The 22,529-nt window shown below is 40.2% G+C and overlaps 1 protein-coding gene across 2 annotated transcripts in view; it reads left to right on the forward strand.

Moving 5' to 3' along the window:
* The window catches only part of COPB1 (COPI coat complex subunit beta 1), a 37,182-nt gene extending 20,202 nt beyond the window's left edge, over window positions 1–16,980 (forward strand). For both annotated transcript variants that reach the window (XM_054025883.1, XM_054025884.1), the window contains exons 9-22: window positions 58–165; window positions 265–411; window positions 1,072–1,217; window positions 2,450–2,546; window positions 3,135–3,295; window positions 4,497–4,617; window positions 5,071–5,298; window positions 5,454–5,633; window positions 6,841–6,985; window positions 9,048–9,167; window positions 9,655–9,800; window positions 13,193–13,282; window positions 14,308–14,463; window positions 16,653–16,980. In XM_054025883.1, coding sequence (XP_053881858.1) covers window positions 58–165; window positions 265–411; window positions 1,072–1,217; window positions 2,450–2,546; window positions 3,135–3,295; window positions 4,497–4,617; window positions 5,071–5,298; window positions 5,454–5,633; window positions 6,841–6,985; window positions 9,048–9,167; window positions 9,655–9,800; window positions 13,193–13,282; window positions 14,308–14,463; window positions 16,653–16,712 — 1,905 coding nt within the window. In that variant the 3' untranslated portion in view covers window positions 16,713–16,980. The remainder of the gene's footprint in view (window positions 1–57; window positions 166–264; window positions 412–1,071; window positions 1,218–2,449; window positions 2,547–3,134; window positions 3,296–4,496; window positions 4,618–5,070; window positions 5,299–5,453; window positions 5,634–6,840; window positions 6,986–9,047; window positions 9,168–9,654; window positions 9,801–13,192; window positions 13,283–14,307; window positions 14,464–16,652) is intronic.
* The last annotated feature ends 5,549 nt before the right edge of the window (window positions 16,981–22,529 follow it).

The raw sequence follows: 22,529 nt of genomic DNA on the forward strand, positions 1-22,529 counted from the left end.
TTTGTCTGACTAAATGTTGGTTTTGAAACTTAATTTAAGTGCATTTATTGATTTCAGGATCTGGTTATGGACATACTGAGAGTGCTGAGTACTCCAGATTTAGAAGTGCGCAAGAAAACCCTTCAGTTAGCTCTGGATCTTGTATCTTCCAGAAATGTGGAAGAGGTAAATACGTATTTTTTTTTTTTTTGGTGTGCTTTTATTCTATCTTGTTCTTCAGTGAAGCATGTGGTTCAGTTGAAACTTATTTGATGTGTTTTATAGCTGGTGATTGTTTTGAAGAAAGAAGTGATTAAAACAAACAATGTGACAGAACATGAAGATACTGACAAATACAGACAGTTGCTTGTTCGGACACTGCATTCCTGTAGCGTTCGGTTTCCAGATATGGCTGCAAATGTTATTCCTGTGGTATGCAAATATTTAATTATATTTACAGTAAATGTGTTTTACCTGATCTCCAAAATACTTGTTACTTTATCCAAGAAAATAACTGAAGCTGAGATCTTACCTTTTAATATCTTCTTTGTAATGGCATTATTGTAAATTATACTTTTATTCACCTAAAAAGTTTAGGGCTTCTTTGTTATTTGCCAGTTACCCATCTTGTATACGTTTTCCTTTTTGTGTTTAAAAAAAAAAAAAAATTACTGTTCTTGATGAACACGAACTGGAAAAAAAATATTATTTTTTATTTATCAGTACACAGTAACCCATGCAAATAGAAAAAATGTTTCAAGGTGCTTATTTATTGGAATGTGCAAGTTTTGTTTGAATAAAGTATGATGGCATGAATTCTTTGATCTCTAGGGAGTGAATATAAAAGATATATAGTTCGTACTCTTTATTCTTCTGAATTAGTAGAGAGAACTTAGGGGTATCTCAACTTAAATCAGTTTGACATCAGTTTGCAAATGACAGGCAAAATGCTATATTCACTTTTGTTTCTTGTCCTTGTTCCTTCTGTTGCTGTTCAGCACTTTGTGCTGTAACAGTTCTTGTAAAGGTGGTGATCATTTAAAGTTATGTAACTTTGCTGTTTGAGCTCATGTTCACTCTTGTTTGTCCTAGTTGATGGAGTTCCTAAGTGATAATAATGAAGCTGCAGCTGCTGATGTCTTGGAATTTGTGCGTGAAGCAATTCAGCGGTTTGATAATCTCAGACTACTTATTGTTGAGAAGATGCTGGAAGTCTTTCATGCGATTAAAACTGTCAAGTAGGTTTAAAATATTTTGAAAGAGTACACTGCACATTAACTAAATTTAAGAATTCTCATGCACTTTGAAACTGTTTGAAAGGGGAAATTAGATGAGAGAATTTTATTTTGAGCAATCTTCAGACTACAGTCATCCCTACTTAAATTGAATTTATATTTGCCAGAAAATTATTTCTGGGGAATTTCTTTCCCTCCAAATGTATGTGAAAAACGTAATAAATTCATATCGCATTGAGTGAGGAACATTGACTTAATAAATCTCATTTTTATGATGCAATTGTTAGTTGTTTGCTTTGCATTTACTAGACAGCAGCATTGATAATGAAGGCTAAATTTAAAATGTTGTAATTGTTAAAATAACCTAGTGTTGTTAAGGGATGACCACAATATGATTTTAAATGCATTTGAAGGAAACTAGAAATTGCTTATTGTATGTTATCAGAGAACTCGCTGTAAAAGGATTCCAATCCACATAGCAGAATATGAAATAAGTGTTGGCTGCAAGGAGTCCACACTTCCTTTGCAGGGCATTAAAAATTTAGTATTCTGATGGACCATCAGAGCGTCAGTCATAGCAGAAGTAATCACATTTTTTCTATGACATTATACCACTTTTATTATTGTGATACCTAGCGCACATCTGAATCATAACTTCATTACAATCCAGATAAAATTGTAACCTTCTATTGGGCAGGAGATGGACTAATTGAACAATTGGGGATTGTTCATCCACAATACCTGTTTTGATTGAAGTCTTTCTAGAATATATTTTTCCTTATTGATCTGATAGCAGATTTAAAATCTGACCCAATTTTAATGTGTATGGTTTATTAGAAACATTATAACTTACCTCATAATAAAATAGCGGTTCAGGTAAACATTTTAAAGTGTTGGAATTGAACTTACACATGTTACGATTAATGTAGCAGGGAATAAATCCTTAGCAGAAAACTCTCCTTGTATAGTTATTTTAATTTGAGTATTGAGTTTATAATTATACAATGGGATAGGATAGCGGTGCCAAAAAGCTGATTGTCTTGACCAGTCACATTATATATTTTTTAGCTTGTTGCATACTGTAAGCACAATGTATTTTCTTTTCCTCATGCTGTAACTCATAGCCCCATGAAAGCTGTTCAGTGTAGCACTTCCTCATTGTGCATTAGAGCACAATGGAAAAATCATTACCAGTAGTGCTTTAAAATGTGTCTTAATTATGTTTCTTATCTCAGGATTTACAGGGGAGCTTTGTGGATCCTTGGAGAATATTGCAGCACAAAGGAAGATATACAAAGTGTAATGACAGAAGTCCGCAGATCACTGGGAGAGGTGTGTGTGTATTGTCTAAAAAACTTTCTGCTTTCATTTCTATATTTTTATATGTAATGTGTGTTTCAAGAGAAGATTTAAAAATTGATATAAGATGCAATAGTATTTTGAACTTCAAGACTTTGCAGGCTCTGTCATGTGTAGATAATCAGATCTGATTATCTGATGATTCTTGTTTCCCCTTCTGACAATGAGATTCTTATTGGGAAAGAATACAGCAAATTTGAAATTATAGGGTACACTTTGACTAGTGTGTGTCTGCTTACAAATGGTGAATACATGAGGTTTTAATTTGTAAAAGGCATCCAAGACAGTATAGTGGGGGCAAGGCTTATTCATGTTTTGGGATGAGCTCCTGTGTACATTAACGCCCCCTTCTAAAAGAAATTTAAAAAAACCCTCCATATTATTATGCTGTAATTGACCTTTCCCTGTTTAAGAGGTGGAGAAACTGAGGAAAGTGACAACACTTTTATGAAAAAAAGGCTGCTTTCCTTAAAACAAAAAGATTGTCTTTACATTCAAATTCTTTACTGAATTCTTTGTTAATTTAGCATATATTTAATGTCTCCTGTTGTTCATTGTCAGATCCCAATAGTGGAATCTGAAATAAAGAAAGAAGCTGGTGATATGAAACCTGAAGAGGAGGTGACTGTGGGTCCAACGCAAAAATTGGTGACGGAGATGGGCACCTATGCTACACAGAGTGCCCTCAGTAGTTCCCGACCTGCCAAAAAGGAAGAAGATAGGTAACTAGGCATTTTATATTTTACTAGTGGTAGCTACGTTAAAAATGGTTAGAACTCAAAAGCCTTTCCAGAATTCTTCTCTGCCTGAAAAGGAATTTCTGCACGTATTCTTCAGCTAAACATTTCTTCCTACGAGAGGGTTTCGGTGTTTGAAACATTCATCGCTCTGTTGCCCCCCCATATCCTCCTTTCTTATGTCAATCTCCAATAGCAAAACTTGTGTCTATCACCCCTTTAGTTCTTAAATGTACAAACAAAACAGGGTGGACTGATACTTGGCCAAAATGTGGCGCTGTCGAGGCAATAAAATATGGAAATTGCCACATTTTTCTAGTTGTTTCCGCTTTTCCAGAAAACAGTTTATTTAGGCTGAAAACCATTTTTCTGTGATACAGACTGATCTAGTTTAATATTTTCTTTTAATCCTGGGTTGGTCTGTAGCTTTATGATGTGGACTGGCAGTGGAAATCTGAGAGTTTTTCCTTCTATTATATTCTCCACTTTCTGTCTTCTCGTTTGTCATTTTGTTTCCTCCATTTTTCTCATTGAGTTTATCCGTAAGTCTTACTATTCTTTCCTTTTCTGTTTTAGTCTCTCCCTCTCTGTTCAGTGCTGAGTTAATACTTGAGCTTTATGGTAAAGACCATTGCCCTATTGAAGGCTATTATCTTCCAGATGATACTTTGGCCACTTGTGATCTTTAGTCAACACATGGTACTTCTTGTGAAAGTACATTGTTAACTCTGATGTACTGGCCAAATTTCAATTTGGGTAAATTACATTCTGTCTACCTAAATTCCCCCTACAATTTTAATTGGGTATGGTGTTCGTCACTTGTTACCTAAATTTTTGTTTAATGTTCCTGTGCTCTGCGAAACAGTTGCATGTTCTATCTCACTCGTGGGTGAAATGATTACTATACTCTTATATACTTCACAGTGAGTTATTTTGTGGCTTAGTTAGCTCATACGGGTACAGAGCTGTGAGATCCTTCGATGATAAAAGTGAAAGTTATCCTTTATTCTTTCCACTTCCCGTCTCTCTGCCAGTGTAAGTAAAACTTCACTTAGTCTCTGAGACCTTCCAAACTGTCTGTACAACACTGGTCTCACAATATGAGAGCTAAAGTAAAATATGGAAAAAAGGAGGAGAGAGACAATGTCTTCCAAAACTAACACCTCATGATGGACTTTCTTTGCAGACCTCCATTACGAGGATTCTTGCTGGATGGGGATTTCTTTGTTGCTGCCTCCCTTGCCACAACTTTGACGAAGATTGCTCTACGCTATGTGGCTCTTGTTCAGGAAAAAAAGAAACAAAATGTAAGTCATATTTCCTCTGGTAGTTCTTACAGATATGATCATAAGCTTTTGAGAGAGACCCGAAAATGAAATCTTACATTCCTTGAGTGCTTGATGATGATGAAACTAGTCCCAAATAGAATCATAGAAGATTACGGTTGGAAGAGACCTCAGGAGGTCATCTAGTCCAACCCCCTGCTCAAAGCAGGACTAACCCCAACTAAATCAGTTGAGGACCAAAGCAGGACCAACCTCAACTAAATATTTCTTACTACTTTCCAACTGGTATGACTGGCAGGTCTCTTGGGTTCTAAGCAACAAGTCACTGACACAAATCATCTTACCTACTGGGATATAGTTTTAATTTTTAACCATATTTTAAACTTGAATGTTAAGACAAATATAATATTTCTACAATTTTAAGGATAAATGTAAGATTTAATAACCCCCTTCCTCTCTCCTTTCCACCTTTAGTCTTTTATTGCCGAGGCTATGTTGCTAATGGCCACTATTCTCCATTTGGGTAAGTCCTCTCTTCCCAAGAAGCCAATTACAGATGACGACGTGGATCGTATCTCCCTATGTCTGAAGGTTTTGTCAGAATGTTCTCCTCTAATGAATGATATTTTCAACAAGGAGTGCAGACAGTCCCTTTCTCATATGCTGTCAGCAAAACTAGAAGAGGAGAAACTTTCTCAGAAGGTGAGATATTGTAAATTTAATTGTGTAATCATAAACTTTTGGGTGCTTGAATTTTGAAGTAAGCTCACATCCAGGGATACTCCAGGAGCTGCATAAAGTTCACTACTTCAGTGTACGTTAGAAGATAGAATTAATACCTTGCTTTTTTACCACAGAAAGAGTCAGAGAAGAGGAATGTGACAGTTCAGCCAGATGACCCCATTTCCTTCATGCAGCTTACTGCTAAAAATGAAATGAACTCAAAGGAAGACCAATTTCAGCTGAGCCTTCTGGCAGCAATGGGGACCACACAAAGAAAAGAAGCTGCTGATCCCTTGGCATCCAAACTCAACAAGGTAATATATAATTCAGTATCTTATTTCTGTAAGCGTATTGCTCACACCTAGCGTCAAATGTTGACAATTGGGTTTGTGGGGGCTAAGGAACCTAATTAAGCTCATCAGGCATCTGAAAAGTTCAGTTAGGTTTTGTTATTGGAGAGGAAGGCAGCGGTGGGGGGGTCCTGAGAAGTGAAGAATCCTTTTGTCCCTGTGCTTCATGGTGCTCCCTTGGCCCCCTGATATCGGGTGCAGGGATGGGAATTGGAGAAGCGAAACCAGGAAGTGGTGATGTGGTGCAATGTGGAGACCTTGAGTTTGTTGGATGGCTCAAGAGCCGAGTAAGGTTTATTGGGTGGTGGGAGGAGGATGACCAGGAGTGCTATGGAGTGAAGATCCTGTTCCTTCCTCCCCGTATCCTGAGGCTCTTTGGGCCCCGTGCAGTATTTTTTTGCTCCACTTCCCTGCCTTCTACTCCCCAGAAGCCATTCAGGAGGGTCCAAGGGAAAGAACCCCTACTTCACTACCACTCTGGGGACCAGGAAGCAGAAATATCTTAAAAAATCAAAAACAAACCTAAGAAACTTCCCAGAGAAGATGACTTTCCAATATTTGGTTTTCGTTCAGTTTAATCATAACTCAGCATTTTCTGGGTTTCTAATGTTGGCTTTTTTTTAAAAATAACTGTAACATTATTGTAAGTTGGAGGGGCAGAGATTCTATGGTTTAGAGGGTTTTTTTAATCCTTATGAGTCTGATATGTATTCTGAACTTTAACTCACATTTAACAAAATAAAGTACATGCATATAAGGGGGAGGTCTATTGCCTATTTAGTTAATCTTTTCATACCTGACGACCCTCTCTTAACCGTGAAATTTATGAACTTTTAATGGTTTTTAAATTGATTACTTTAAAAAAATCATTAATCAGTTTGTTGACTAAGCTTCTGTTGATAGGGTGAAGAGTTAGATTTTTCAGGGGCAGGGGTTTAAATACAAACACAATAAGCTAATAGTACGAAACTAAAGCTCTTCTTTGTACAGATCTCTTGTTTAATTTGCAATTTTGTCTTAAACTACCAGTCTCATCTGTCTTAGCAAATATTTTTCTCTTTTTCTATTGTTTTCATTCCTTCTCTACACTTGTGTGACCATGTTCAACATTTTAAACTGACAATGGGGAAAGATACTTCAACAATTTGTATTAATCTTCTTTCCTTGACAGGTTACTCAGTTGACAGGTTTCTCAGATCCTGTCTATGCAGAAGCATATGTTCATGTCAACCAGTATGATATTGTATTGGATGTGCTTGTAGTAAACCAGACCAGTGATACTTTGCAGAACTGCACATTAGAACTAGCCACACTAGGTAAGGAATAATCTAGTGCAACAAGAATATTTGTTGATATACTTAGGTCTGAAATTAAGCAGTGGACATTGTTGAAGTACAAGAAATTGCATCTCATATTATAAATGCCTAAAGAATTGTTTAATAAAACTGACTACTTATCTTAAAAGGTATTTTAAAATGCCTTTTAAATAATTGATTTTTCATGGAGTAAGTGAACTTTCTTCTGCTGGTACTGATAATGTGATCATGTGCCTTTACGCAAAATATTTCTTAATCTGGTTTCACACTTATTTTTGTCACCCTTTAGTTAGAAAAATAGCTTAATTTTTTATTAGTTTTTTCCCTCCAGAAACATTAGCAGTTCCTCTGATCTGCCACGTTCTGTTTGTGCTGCTCCCATGGTGCAAAGGAGACCGAATCCAGCCCCAACATTGCCAGCATGGGGGAGTCCCCAGTGAACATACATAAAGCCAGTCTAGCTGGCTCCTGAACCCTTTTCCCTCCCAGCTCCAAGTACAAAAAGCGTTCAGGAGTGTGTCTAGATGGGTAGGAGGAGTGGCTGAAGAGCATCATGCTGCAGCTCTGCTCAGCTGATAGGTTCCCTTCGGGAATGTTGACCACAATGCATGATAGAGCAGCCCCAAGGCTGCTTTATCCTGCCTCTGGGCCAGAACTGGAGCAGAGAATTGGGGAGCTATAATCAGCTTCTGGGCAGTCGTCTTTCTGTGCTTGCTTCGCAGTCAGGGTTGAAGCAAGTTGCCACGGCAGCGTGGGGAAACTTGGGCTGCTGCTGCACATGTTTTATCTGCTCTGTGGATGAATAAGGGACCTAGGCGATTCCATCACCTTTCATAAGCACTAAATTCAGACTAAAATTTGAGGGGGGGGGAAAAAATCAGAATGGGCCCAGGACTTGAATTTCACATGGAGGCTGCAGTGTGTGTGTCAAAGAAGCTTTTTTCTGTCTTTATTTTTCTTCACATCAGTTTTATACATTTAATATGTTGATATTATAGACCAGTGGTTCAAACCGGGGCTTCACAAGCCCCGATACCCTGCAGGGCAGAAGCCCCAAGCCCATGGGCAGCGTTGGAGGGTGCATGGGGGGCCTTGCCCCCACCCGCAACTGCAATGCCAGAGCAGGGCAGTCCCAGGAGCAGCTCCACGCCTCCCCACTTCCTCCTTCTCTCCCACCACCTGGCCAGGTCAGAGTCAAGAAGCAGCAGTGCAGGATGGCTGCTGCTCTGGCTTGTGCCATGGAGCAGGCAGCCACGGCACTCCCCCATCTCCTCCTCTTGCTGGTTACTGGGGCTGCAGCTGCTCCTCAGCTCCCAGCCCCCTTTGACTGCTCCTGCAGCCAGTAAGAGCCACCTGGGCGGTTGACCCGGCTCCATGGCTGGCAGAGCCCTAGGGGAGCAGTAACTGAAGGGAAAGGCCCTCCGGGCAAACAGCCCCTATCTGCCCCTTTTCATGCACCCTGAACTACCCCCCTGCCTGCACACAGCCCCATCTACCCTTTCCCTGCACCCTGAGCTATACCCCTGCTTGCACACAGTCCCTAGTTAGCCCCTCCCTGCACCCTGAGTGGTTTTCAAACTTTTTGAGCTGAGCTCCCCCTCTTTGAGTTACAATATTTGGTTGCACAACCACCCACCTAGACAGGCTGGGTGGCCTGCTGAGGTGAGTCGGGGTGGAGGTGGTGCTCCATTCCCATGCCCCACCATGCGGAGCTGGCCCGAGCTCTGGTGGGCCCTGCCCACTCCCCAAAATAGAAGTCAAACTGTGCCTATGCCCAAGTGCCCCCCTCCCTGCCCAGGGGCCAAAGCCCAGCACCATTTGACTTCTTCAGTGGGCTTTGAATCAGCCCATTAATGTTTTAATGAATGTGTAAATTTCATTAGTGCTTCAGCTTTCAAATATGTTGGTTCAATGTTTTAGAATTTATTGACTTCATTGTAATTTTGGTAAGATTTTAGAATTCAGATCAGAAGTGGTAATCTGCTGTGTCCTGAAACTGATTTTAATTGGACTTTATCTCTTGTCTATTTGTAAACTTTTCTTTCAAAATTTTTTTAAACAGGTGACTTGAAATTAGTGGAAAAACCATCTCCTTTGACGCTTGCTCCTCATGATTTTGCAAACATTAAGGCTAACGTCAAAGTAGCTTCAACAGAAAATGGAATCATTTTTGGTAATATTGGTAAGTAGACAATTCTGTGTGCAACCTTAAAAAAAAGTAGAATATTGAACTTTCTGTGGAGAAGTAGAATTATTTAAAAAAAAATGTAATGCTGGAAGATAAGTGAAATGTTCTACAATATGAGAATATTTTATTGCTGGATTTTAAAAAAGTTCATTATGAATGTAATTTTTATTTTTATATATAATATTTTTTTAAAAGCATGCTGGTGTAACGCAATGCCTGTGGGTGGTCAGTAGTGGGGATTGAACCTAAGTCTCTTTGGATCTAAAAGCGTGAGCCTCTTCTGCCTGAGCTAAAAAGACCCATATCTGTTAATTCAAAGGCTGTAGGAGACTTTTAAACCTCTGGGATCCAGCCACTAGAAGGACCGAGACCAACATGTGTTGGTTGTACTGACAAATCACAATTGAACACTCATTTTGTGTTGACAATTCTGTAGCCACTTTCAATTTGTAAACCTGTGGTTTGTGTTTCTTGTTTGCAGTGTATGATGTATCTGGAGCAGCCAGTGACCGAAACTGTGTTGTCCTCAGTGATATTCACATTGACATCATGGATTACATCCAGCCTGCTGCTTGTACTGATGCAGAGTTCCGCCAGATGTGGGCAGAATTTGAATGGGAAAACAAAGTTAGTTCTTTTGATGATGATCTATTTGCCATTGTTACCTAGCTTTACACTAGTACCTTATCTCAACAGTTTTCAACTAAAACCATCACTGAAAAACGATTTTGGTTACTGTAGGTGCTTCTGTAACACATTGGTTATTTTACATAACCCAAGCTTCATTTTAAAACTAGAAGATTGCAGCTGTCTCCATTCTGTAGATAGCTTGCCCTATATAAGTTAGTGTACCGTTGTCTTTTGAAAAGCTGCTCCAGGATATGAAAGGAAGTCTCCAAGCTGTAAAATATGTAGATCATTGGTTTTAAAAGTCTGATACTTCTGTTGATTTCCTGTCACTTGTTTACTGAAGCTGGGCCTTGCTTTATGTCTGAGGCGCATGTAGAGCTTTACCTCCAGTCCAAGGGAGGCTCAATTGCAGCCACACAAATTGACTCAGAGGAGGTGCAGTACAGTGTTTGAAGCCTGTCACTTATTCTTGTGGACATTGCAGAAATCTTTACAAGCTCAGCGTCTTTCAGGTTTCAGAGAATCGTAGAAACGTAGGGCTGGAAGGGACCTCAAGAAGTCATCAATTCCAGGCATCTACGCTGAGGCAGGAACAAGGAAATCTAGACCATTCATGATAGGTGTTTGTCCAACCAATTCTTAAAAGTCTCCAGTGATGTGGTTTCCACAACCTCGCCTGGAACCCTATTTCAGAGCTTAACTACAGTTATAGTAAGAAAGTTTTCTTAATATCTAACTTAAATCTCCCTTGTTGTAGATTAAGTTCATAACTTCTTGTTCTACCTTCTGTGGACATGGAGAACAGTAGATTACAATCTTTTTTTTTTTTTTTTATAGCAGCCCTTAACATATTTGAAGAGTATCAGGTCTCCCCACAGTCTTCTTTTCTCAAGATTAAACATACCCAGTTTGTTCAACTTTTCCTTATAGGTCAGATTTTCTAAATCTTTTATCATTTTTGCTGCTGTCCTCTGTTTGATCACATCTTTTCTAAAGTGTGGCACCCAGAATTGGGTGAAGTACTCTAGGTAAGGCCTCACCGTTGCCGAGTGGAGTGGGACAGTTACCTCCTTTGTCTTACATATGACACTCCTGTTAATGCGCCCAAGAATATTAGTCTTTTTTGCGGGGGCATCACATTGTTGACTCATATTCAATTTGTAATCCACTATAGCCCCCAGATTCTTTTTCGCAGTATTACTGCCTAGTCAGTTATTCCCCGTTTTGTAGTTGTGCATTTGATTTTTTCCTTCCTAAGTGAAGTACTTTGCACTTGTCTTTATTGAATTTCATAGTGTTGGTTTCAGACCAATTTTCCCTTTTTTTTTTTTTTTTTTTTTTTTTTTTTTTTTTGAGGCAGTTTTGAATTCTAATGCTGTTCTCCAAAGTGTTTTCAACCCCTCCCTGCCTATTTTATAAGGATATTCTCCACTCCATTATTCAAGTTATTAATGAAAATATTGACTAGTACTGGACACAGGACTGGTCCCTGTAGGACCACCTAGACTTGTCCTCCCAATAACTACTTTTTGAGAATAATTTTCAAACCACTTTATAATTTTAATCTTGAATGCATTTCCATAGATTGCTTGTGGGAATGTCACGTGGGACTGTAATCAAAAGCCTTGCTTAGATCAAAATATATCCTGTTTACTGCTTCCCGTATATCCAACAGGCCAGTAACCCTGTCAAAGTGTGGAAGTAATTTGCATGTGATACGCACATCAAATTGGGCAGCTCATTAGGGTCATTAAATAGAAAAAATGCGTACAATCTCAGTCTGTAATACAACAAATTACAATTGTACCCAACTAAAATGAATGCTAACATACTTTTCAGGCAGATTTTTTTTCTTTTTCCCCTACTCCCTCTAGATTTCTTCTGTCTGGTAATAAGAGTCTAAACACCGGGGCTGGGAGCTCCCTGAGTCCAAATGATAGATCTGTAGCCCTCTTCTGTTAGCACAGGCAGTGGTTGAGCTGGCCCAAGAGCAACTTCAAAGGGACTGGTTCCTATGGTTGGCTGTTTGTGCCAGCTGCACCCTTTTCCTTGGGCGCTGCTTTTCAGCAGATACCTGGATTTTTTGGGCAAGGTTTGAGCTAAGGTCATAATTTTTTATGTAAGCTTTGATGTACTAGGTCAGCCATCGTAAAAAGATCTTTGAGAGGAGGCTGTGTGGTGTGCTTCCTGGAATAGTGAGGCAGTAGAGCCTTCCGTACCTGTGTCTTTTCCCTTCCTCACGCCCCTTGACTTCATCATCCAGTTTGTCTGAGAATTCCTTCCCTGGGTCTTGAGCCTCGAGTAATCCTGGATCTTCACAATATGAGATATAGCAAAGGCAGTTTGATTCTGGCATGGGAAAGTTTCTAGCAATGAAAAAAGGAAAAATAGATGCACACACATTCATGCACAATCACTCTCACTGCTCCACACTACCTTTCTTGCAGTAATCTGACCTCCATGCAGTTCTGCCTGACCCAGGCTTTTGCTGGCCAATTAGCAGAGTAAACCACTTCTCCCAAGGAGTTTAAAGTAAACACCTAAAGCCCCCCTTCCCTTTCAGACATATGAAACAGGTCCTGACCACTTGTAGTCATTAAAGTTCCAGTGCCACTTTAAGAGTATAAGTTTTTGTGTCTTTTCCAAGTTCCTGCTCTAATTACGATTAGGGTGACCAGATAGCAAGTATGAAAAATTGGGACAGTGTGTAGGGGGTAATAGGTGCCTATATTAAAAAAAAAAAAAAAGCCCCAATATTGGGACTCTCTCTATAAAATCAGGACATCTGGTCACCCTAATTACGATCATCCTATCTAAATGTCTCTTGCAGTTTCAACTGGATACAATACTCTTCTTCACTTTCTGTCCTAACTGTCACAGTATCATTGTACAGTGTTGAACAGTATCATAGTAGGCTATTGAACGGCTGCTTTTTTCAAGAGGTGGCTGTATTTCATTGGAGGGTGAAGTAAACACTAGCATTGGTCAGTCAGAGAAAAGCTACTGGACTACATGTATCTTTGACTTGTTCTGGTGTGGTAATTCAAATGTAAACATTTAGGCTGTAACTAGACTTGAAGTAGCCATTCATGATAAAGACCCTTTCCACATGTTTAGCAACATATGGTGTACACTTATTCTGACTGATATTTAAATATATGGTAGAAAGTAAGAGGCTATCCCCACTTAACCACTGGATGGTGGAAGATTAAACTGTTTTGTAAGATTCTCCAATATAAAAAGGTCTTACAGCCATCAACAAGTACAGTATGGTACTACAGGATAACTGACAGTAACACTTTCTTTTCCATAGTCCTAGAACAAAAAGATTTAAAACGTGTCAGAGAAGCTGATGAAAATGGTCACACCTTGTTCTTTCTTTCTTGAAGGTTACAGTTAATACAAACATCATTGATCTAAATGAATACTTACAGCACATACTAAAATCAACCAACATGAAATGCCTTACCCCAGAGAAGGTAAGATACTTGCTGAAAATTCTTCAAGTACTTTTTAAACTAGAGTAAAATTACTGTGCGAGTATAAATAGATTTGGATACCAAAATATAGCATATTTTTTTCTCCCTCTTGAATTCTTCTTGGGCATTGATTTCACTTTTTGAATAATGTAGAGTTATTCTAACTTTGCAAGCCACATGTTGCATAGGATAAGTTTCTTAAAACTCACATCAGATATATTTATATATTTAAAAAATTCAAAATAAAAACACACATTACCAAACAGACACACTCCTGCGCACACTTCTCCCTCTAGAGAGAAGATGAGAAAACAGACAAACAAACCACAGATGTGTAGTCCAGTTGATTAATTCACTACTGGAAGGCACTCAGATGCTAATGATGATGAGCGTAGTATAGGAACCTATATAGAATAGTATTTTCTGGTGCCCTTTTTGGAATTTGTGTTCTTTAGACTATTTACCTGGTCTAGTTTCTAAATTTATAAACCTCCACCAATTATATAGATCTTTGTTTAGTCTGGAAGATTTTAGTATTCTTTAGTATTTAATATACTTTTGAAATGTATGCTCTAAGAAAGCTAAAAGGAAATTCATGTTAACTGAGTAATTTTCAACCACTTTCTTGCTTTAGCTGAGCAAGAAGCAGTTAATAAAATGTCAACATATCTGCTTCAGAATGGTCAGCACAATTTTTTTTCAATAGGTCAAGACTTCCTTCCTTCCTTTCAGTAGGAATTAATCTTTCTTAAAGCCTTTTTGCTATGCATTACTTCAGAGCCTGAAAATGCCAGTTATATCTTGTTGAAATGACTTGATTAAATCTCTGTCAGCTTTCATTTTAGAAAGATCTATTAATGTTTCCTTCAGAACCAGAGTTCAGGTATCTTACAAAAAACTGTATTTAGAAGGATAGGTTTTAAATATAAAAACCTACTGAGTTGTAATTAATATGGAACAAAATGTGTCTGTTAAAGGACCATTAGCCTTTTGTAAAGAGTTAAATTTAAGTGTTCTTTCTCTAGGCACTTTCTGGTTACTGTGGCTTTATGGCTGCCAATCTGTATGCGCGTTCCATATTTGGAGAAGATGCACTTGCAAACGTCAGCATTGAAAAGCCAATTCATCTTGGACCAGATGCTCCTGTCACTGGCCATATACGAATTCGTGCAAAGAGTCAGGTAATGAATGATGGGTTTTTTTAAAGCTTTGTCTCTATCATTTTTATTATGAGTTCTATAAACATTTGCAGAGCTTGCATTGTAGTTTATGGTTAATTTTTAGTATTGTTAATTAGATTCGCAACTATCAGGAAAGGCGAAGGAAATCCCTGTCTCAATTTTAAAACTAGGTTTTCTGAATGAAAAGCTTTAATCTCCACTCCCCTTATACAGCACAATTGTTGATTTATTTATTTTTTATTTGGGGGGGAGAGCAGTTCACAATTAGGTGGAACAGGGTACCTTAAACCAAATTAACGTGCCTCATACAGCAGTGCATTATTATAGTCCAAGATTTTGCTGTATTAACAAATCCCATTTGCAGACCTATGTTCTTTTGTTATTAAAAAATATAATATACCACCAACATGCCCCTCATGCTGTTTCTCAGTGTTGAAACAACCATTGTAATTTTCATCTCATGTTGGAATAAAGGATTCTATTTAAAAAAAAAAAAAAAAACCTAACAATGTTAGGAACCATTAAGAAAGGGATAGATAATAAGACAGACAGTATCATAATGCCACTATATAAATTCATAATATGCCATGGCATTCTGTTCTGGCCACCCCATCTCAAAAAAGATATTAGAATTGGAAAAGGTATACAGAAGAGCAACAAAAACCATTAGGGGTATGGAACAGCTTCCATCACAGGAGACATTAAAAAGGCTGAGACTGTTCAGCTTACAAAAGAGACAACTAAGGAAGGATATGATAGAGGTCTATAAAATCAGGAATGGTGGGAGAAAGTGAATAGGAAGGGATATTTACCCCTTCACATAACACATGACTCAAGCATCACCCAATGAAATTAGTAAGCAGTGGGTTTAAAACTAACATAAGGTAGTACTTCTTCACACAATGCATTGTCAATGTGCCAGGGGATGTTGTGAAGGCCAAAAGTATGAATTAGATAATTTCCTGGAGGACAGGTCCATCAGTGACTATTATCCAAGATGGTCAAGGATGCAACCTCATGTTCTGGGTGTCCCTAAACCTCTGATTGGCAGAAACGGTCTCGATGACAGTTGCATTACTCAATAATTGCCCTTGTCTGTTCATTTCATCAGAAGTATCTGGCACTGGCTGGTGTCAGAAGACAGGATACTGGGCTAGATGGACCGTTGGTCTGGTCCAGTATGGCCATTCTTATGGTCGTCTATGTATTTGCTGTGTATATAAAAGAAGTCTACTTATATTCTCACTTGCAAAAAAAAAAAAAAAAAATTTGTGGGAATTTCTTGGTCCTTAGAAAACATAACCTTGAATAAAGAAGAAACTAATGTATAACTAGAAGTATATTACATAGCTTATTATAAGGGTTCCTTTAGGACTTTTGGATTCAAAAGAACCATTTACTTTACATGATGCTGTTGGAAGACTTTTGAAATGGTTTTGATATAAGTGGGTAGTATGTTTACAATGGAACTCCTACATAAGACACTAAGTTCAGTTAAATCTGAGACTTGGTCTAACCTAGGGAGTAATTCACTATTGATTGAGTAGCAGCTGGAACTTTGAATTTCCTTACTTTTGTTAGTTTTACTGAGACCCTAAAACACACACACACATTCTGTTTTTGGGCTAGTCTCATTTTTTATGGAGGTGGAAAAGATTTTGGGGGGCTTAGCATGTTGAGAGCTGGTGTCTCTATTTATAATTATTATTTTGTATGTATTATGATAGTGTTGAGCTTTTCCAACACTCTAATTTCAATTACTGCCATTTGGACTGACCTTTGTAACTGCTGGACTGACTGCATTTTAAAATGGTGCAACGTCAAGGGGTTAAAATTCTTGACTCTTTTTTGGGGTGATGTTACAACTTTCTAGTAGCAAAAAATATAGTCTATTTACAGTTCATTATTTCAGCAAGATATTATATGCAAATCTAGCTTATTCATGCTTTTTGGAAACTACGTACTGAACTGTAGCTACAAATAAATAAAATGTTGTCATTGTTCAATTAGAAATATTTTCTTTTCCATGTAATTAGTTTCATGAATTTTATATACTGAACTGTAGGTTAATACTAATAACAGAGAGGTGGTGGTGTTTTGGGGTTTTTTTTTGTTGGGGGTGTTGAGATGATAGTAATTTTATGAAATATCCAAGGTGTGAACATCTTTCCTTTTTTATTTCCTTACAGGGAATGGCCCTAAGTCTTGGAGATAAAATCAATCTGTCTCAGAAGAAAACGAGTTTATAAACTTTCCAGATAGTCTTTTCAGAGCTTTTACAATTAAATTTTAGGTATGTGGCTTGTTGGATTCAGAACATCTTGTATTCTTCCATGTTCTGTAATTGTAGAAGCAGAGCTTTTGTGCTGAATGCCTTCCAGCGGAAGATTCTTCTGATCAATATTGAGTAAAACTTTAAAACATCAATTTATTTTTTTCTCTGTCTTAGAAGTCATGTATACTTTGTCTCTAATATATACTGACTATTTCACAGTACAATAAACAAATCTAAGTCAGGCTGGTTTTGTCCTGATTTACAAATAAACTCAGTGTTATTTGATTACCACTTTTTATATTTCAAGAAAGTAAAGTTTACATTGCTTGCAATGTTTATTATGAATGAATAACCCTGAAGTTTGTAAATATGCAGCTAAGTGATGTGCCCAAAGGAACTTAAACTTCAGAGTTAAAGCAAAAACTATCTTTTATGCAGTTGGTTTAATCACCTGGCACTGGCAAAATTTCAATACTAAAAGCTAATGCATATTTCACGAACATTTGCTATTGTCAAATCCCAGCTCTTGCCAGCAATGGGTGAAATTTAAACTAAGTCATGTTCTTTAAGCTGATTCTGTTTGAGAGAAACTGGAATAATGAATTAGGAAAATCTTGGTGTTTCTTTTTAATCTGTTATGAGTCTGTTTTTAGTAGCATATTTTGCTCATCTCAGAATACCAGAAAGGGAAAGTGGTGTGTTAGCACTAAGCTGTAGAAATGTAAGCAGTGTTTTAACTGGATGCAGTGCACATAGCCACCTTCATAAGATCAGCAAGAAAGGATTCAGACTGTGTGTGATCTTGAGTTGAAGAACAATAAGTTGCACTGCGTTTGTGTGGTACACAAATTATGGAAAAGGTTTAGGGGGGAATCTAAATGGTGGTATTAACATATCCTTATGCTAATGTTTGCATACAATAATATTCTACATGGCAGAGCTATATTAGAATAACTTAAGACCCTAAGTACACTCCCCTCATGGCCTTGTCCCCTGCTTGGGCAGCAGTGGTATTGGCCAATCACAGGAACAGTCTGCTGAGTGGGTGAGGAGCCCATCACTCCTCTTTGAGAAAACTGGGGCCTCCCTCCTTCCCAAACTTTCGTTCTATCTTCACCTCCTGCTCACCTAGAGGGAGAACTCTGCATGAACTGCAGTGGCTGTGAGAATCCCTTTCATCCACCCACCACCTCTCCTGCATCCCAGTTCCTCTCCTGGGATGGAGCAGACCTTCTGCTCCATTGGGCTTCAGAATCAACACCCCCGTAAGATGGTTAGAACAGCTTGCATCTCTCAGCTGTATTAGGCTGTTTGCAAAATGCATTGATTACACTTGTCAAGTTATCAAGCTGCTTTTTTAAAAAAACCAACAACTGTGAGGACTAAAAACATCATTTTGCTTTTAAACAAAACCTTACATTCCCATGTCTCGCATGACATGACACAAGAGGGAGTGGAAGGCATGTGCCTAAGCATCAATCCAGCCCTAATGATAAATTTCCTGTGAACTCGGTCCTTTCTTTTCTTTATCCTCCTGCACCCTCAGGTGCATAGGGTGTCTATCTGTTTCTGCCACTTATTTTGGTCTTGTGCAGGTCTGTCCAGGTTTCAGAGTGTCATGTTGATGGATTTAGCTTCTTTATTGCTCTTAATAATGTTTCTTGAGGTCAGGGTGGGAAAACTACGGCCCGCAGGATGGATCTGAACCGCTGCCTAATGTCAGCTGGTCCATGGCAAGTCTCCGTGCTGCGGGCCAGAAGCCCTGAGCCTCACTTCTCAACCTTCTGCAGGGGGAAACCACGATTGCCAGGCCACTAAAAGTCTGGTTGCAGCTCTGGGAAGTGGTTGGCATGTCCCTGTGGCCCCAAGACGTAGGTGCGATCGGGGAAGCTCTGTGTGCTACCCCTACCCTGAGTGTTGCTTCCGCAGCTCCCATTGGCTGGGAACGCGGCCAATGGGAGCTGCAGGGGCAGTGCCTACGGGTGTGGGCAGTGTGCACCACGCAGAGCCGCCTGGCTGCACCTCCGTCTAGGGGCTGGACATGCTGGCCGCTTCTGGGAGCAGTGTGGAGCCACGATAGGCAGGGAGCCTCCCTTAGCCCTGCTGCACCACCGACTGGGAGCTGCCTGAGGTAAGTGCCAGCTGGCCGGAGCCCACCCCCTGAACCCCCTTTCCCAGGTCGGAACCCCCTCCTGCACCCCACCCCCTGCCCTGAGCCTCCTGGAACCTGCAGCTTGTCCCCCTCCTGCACCCCAACCCTGTGCCCCAGCCCTGAGCCTCCTGGAACCTGCAGCCCGCAGCCCACACCCCAACCCCCACCCCAGTCCTGAGATCCATCCCACACCCTAACTTCCAGACCCCACACCCCAACCCTCAGCCCACTCCGGCACTCCAAACTTGGCCCCAGTCTGGACCCCCCCCTTCTCCACCCCACATCCCCAGCACCACCCCAGAGCCCTCATCCCCTCCTGCACCCCAGCCTGGAGCCCCCTACCGCACCCTGAACCCCACATTTCTGGCCCCACCTCGGAGCCTAGGGGAAGCCCTAAGCTTTCACAGCTCACCCCTCTCCCCCCCCCCCCCCCCACACATGGGGATGGAGCTGAGCACCGGCTTGCCCTGGTGTGGCGGGAAGCCTGGAGCCTCTGCACCCACACACACACACACTTTTTTCTGTGGGTCAATGGTCCCTTATAGAAAAAAGGTTCCCCATCCAAGCTTTGGTTGCCCTCCCTCTTTTGAGGGTATGTCCATGTTACCACTTATCTTAAATATGTCAGTTATCTTGTCATGTCTGATGCTTTAAGTTAGTGTGCTTTGCTTAGAATTTCTGATGTAATAAACTCTTTCCAGTGGACTCTGAAAATCTTGTGCAGGTTACACCACTGAAAATCCACAGTAACTCCATTGACTGTTGTAGAGTTACTCTGGATTTACACTGATGTAATGGATTAGATTAGAATATGACCCATTGTCTTTTATAGTGCATATTCAGCAAATTATCAAGGTATGGCTCCTACTTGCCCTCCCTTTTGGGGTTCTCCCACATTAATGAAAACAATAGTTTCAGGGCAATAAACTTAATTTCTAGAAAAACATTTACAGTCATATCTTGTGAGCAAAGAAAAGCCTGGAATCTAGATAAACATGTAAAAAGCAACAGAGGGTCCTGTGGCACCTTTAAGACTAACAGAAGTATTGGGAGCATAAGCTTTCGTGGGTAAGAACCTCACTTCTCCACCTGGAGATTTCCATTACTTGCATCTGAAGAAGTGAGGTTCTTACCTACGAAAGCTTATGCTCCCAATACTTCTGTTAGTCTTAAAGGTGCCACAGGACCCTCTGTTGCTTTTTACAGATTCAGACTAACACGGCTACCCCTCTGGTACTAGATAAACATGTTCACCTCTCCTGAAGGGGATAGGATTAGTAGAGTATGCTTAAGGAGACTGTGTCCTATGTGTGCTGCAGACCCCAAACCTATGGGGGCCTCCTGAACTGTGAGTACCGGGACCTTATTGCCCAAACCCTGTTTCGGGTGCAAACATTTACAGTCATTTACAAACATTTACTGCAACCCTGAAGTATAGAAACAGCAATAGAACACACTGGTGGAAGACTTATCTGTGCAGAGCTCCTCAGAGCCATTTGTGAATGTGCTGCGAGGGGTATAGGATTTAACCTGCCATGAAATACATTTTGCTGCAAGCATTTTATTTGTGTAAGAGCATGAAAATAAATGTTCAGCACAAGTTGGTGTGCCTTTGAGTTTTTCTTTTCTTGCAAGTATCACAACTTTCAATGTTCCCAAAAATAAATGAAACATGAAACAGACAGGGTTGCCAAACTTTGTCTTCTAAAAACACACTGCCATGGACCATGTCCATAAGAGTCGTGTTCTTGAGGAAACTCTTAGTTCAATAGTATAATTTTGTTCAGGTTTAACAGATCCCTTGGTATGAGCTTGATTAATTTAGAGGGAGTAGGTGGTGGTAGAATTGGAATCTGAGTCCACTGCGGAGGTGCCCTTAGTGCTCTTCTGAGCTGCCTACATATTAGACAGATGTGCATAGATGTGTATTCCATCTCCAACTACTAGAACCCATTGTGGTTTGCTAAAGGTTTTTTTCAGTAACTAGTGTATGGGCCATGTTTGGTTCATGATATATCTCTCTAGTAAAGTTTCATATACCCTGAAAAGTGGATACTAATTTCTTGCAGATATATTCTTCTCACGGTTGCACATTTGTTTCTTGAGTCTGAGACTACAATCGTAGAGATTTGGCTAAAAGTAGGGGTTCTCCAGCTTTGTCGTAAGGTGGATCGCATCTTGAGAGAGAGAGTCTTGAGGACCACCTCTCCCCACATTCACAATTATGTGGATCACCTCCTCTGTGACTGCTGATCAAATACTATTCTTGTGACGACTGCAGCAATTGCTTATATGGAGGAGGAGAAATAAGAAAATGTGCTTTGCTCCGTTTTTAATGTGTGTTAGCAGTTGGAAATGAGGAGAGCCAGGAGCATGTGACCAGCAAAGATCCTATAGCCACAGTTTGAAAATTTGTTCTAAGGCAGGGGTGGACAAATTTTTTTGTCCACATCTGGGTATGGAAACTGTATGGAGGGTCATGAATGCTCATGAAATTAGGGGTTAGGGTGTGGGAGGGGGTGTGGGCTCTGGGGTGGGGCCAGAAATGAGTTCCGGGTGTGGGAGGGGGCGCCAGCCTGGAGCAGGGGACTGGGGTGGGGGTGGGGGCTCTGGCTGGGGATGCAGATTCTGGGCTGGGGATGAGGGGTTTGGGGTGCAGGAGAGTGCTTTGGGCTGGGACTGAGGGGTTTGGAGGGTGGGAAGGGGGATCAGGGCTGGGGCAGGGGGTTGGGAGGGGGTCAGAAGTGCAGGCTCTGGCCTGGTGGCTCTGAGCGCTGTCCTGTCCACAGGCACCACCCCTGGTGGGAGCTCTGGGGGTGGCAGCGTGTGGAACCCCCTGGCTGCTCCTACACGTAGGAGCTGGAGGAGGGACATGCTGCTGCTTCTGTGAGCCACGGCACATGCGGAACAGGGCAAGCCCCGACCTTGCTCTCCGGTGGGAGCTCGAGGGCCAGATTAAAACGTCTGAAGAACTGGACCGTAGTTTGCCCACCTTCCCACCCCGTTCTAAGGGGTGCAAGAGACTCTGATTCTGAGTAATTGGTATGGAAATATAATATGGCTTTAATCTCAGATCTCAATTAGGTGTGTCCTACAGAGCATTTGTTGCTTGTCAATAGAGAAATTACTAAATCAAGACGACTACTATGCTTTAGGGTCTGGTCACCCAACATACAACTTTTTAAACTGAAGTAAAATTTAAGTAAAACAGGTATTGGAACATGGATACTCAACATTGTACAAAATTCCAGCATTGGAGCATAGCAACCTGTTCTGGTGGTCATGAAATTGTGTACACTATATAACACTCACACAGTAAATACCTGCAGAAGGTAAATGCCTTCTAAAGCCTTGGCTTGTGAAACTCAGGAAAGAACCTGGAGCAGCTATAAGCCAGTGGCATATTTTAGAAACAACAGATGATGATTCTGTTTCCATACACAGATGTATGGAAAAAAGCAAGAATGTGTGTATACATATGATAAAAAGCCCAAATACAACCCCCAAATTTATAAAGTTAACGTATCATTACACAAGAGGGTGCTATCTTACAACTGGTCTGAAATTTGGTGATTTAGTACTTTAAAGCATTAATGAGGAGGAGAGAAAACAAGGAAATACTCTTAAAATCTAGGGTGT

Source organism: Malaclemys terrapin, chromosome 4 (genome assembly GCF_027887155.1).
Source record: "Malaclemys terrapin pileata isolate rMalTer1 chromosome 4, rMalTer1.hap1, whole genome shotgun sequence".
NCBI lineage: Eukaryota > Metazoa > Chordata > Testudines > Emydidae > Malaclemys > Malaclemys terrapin.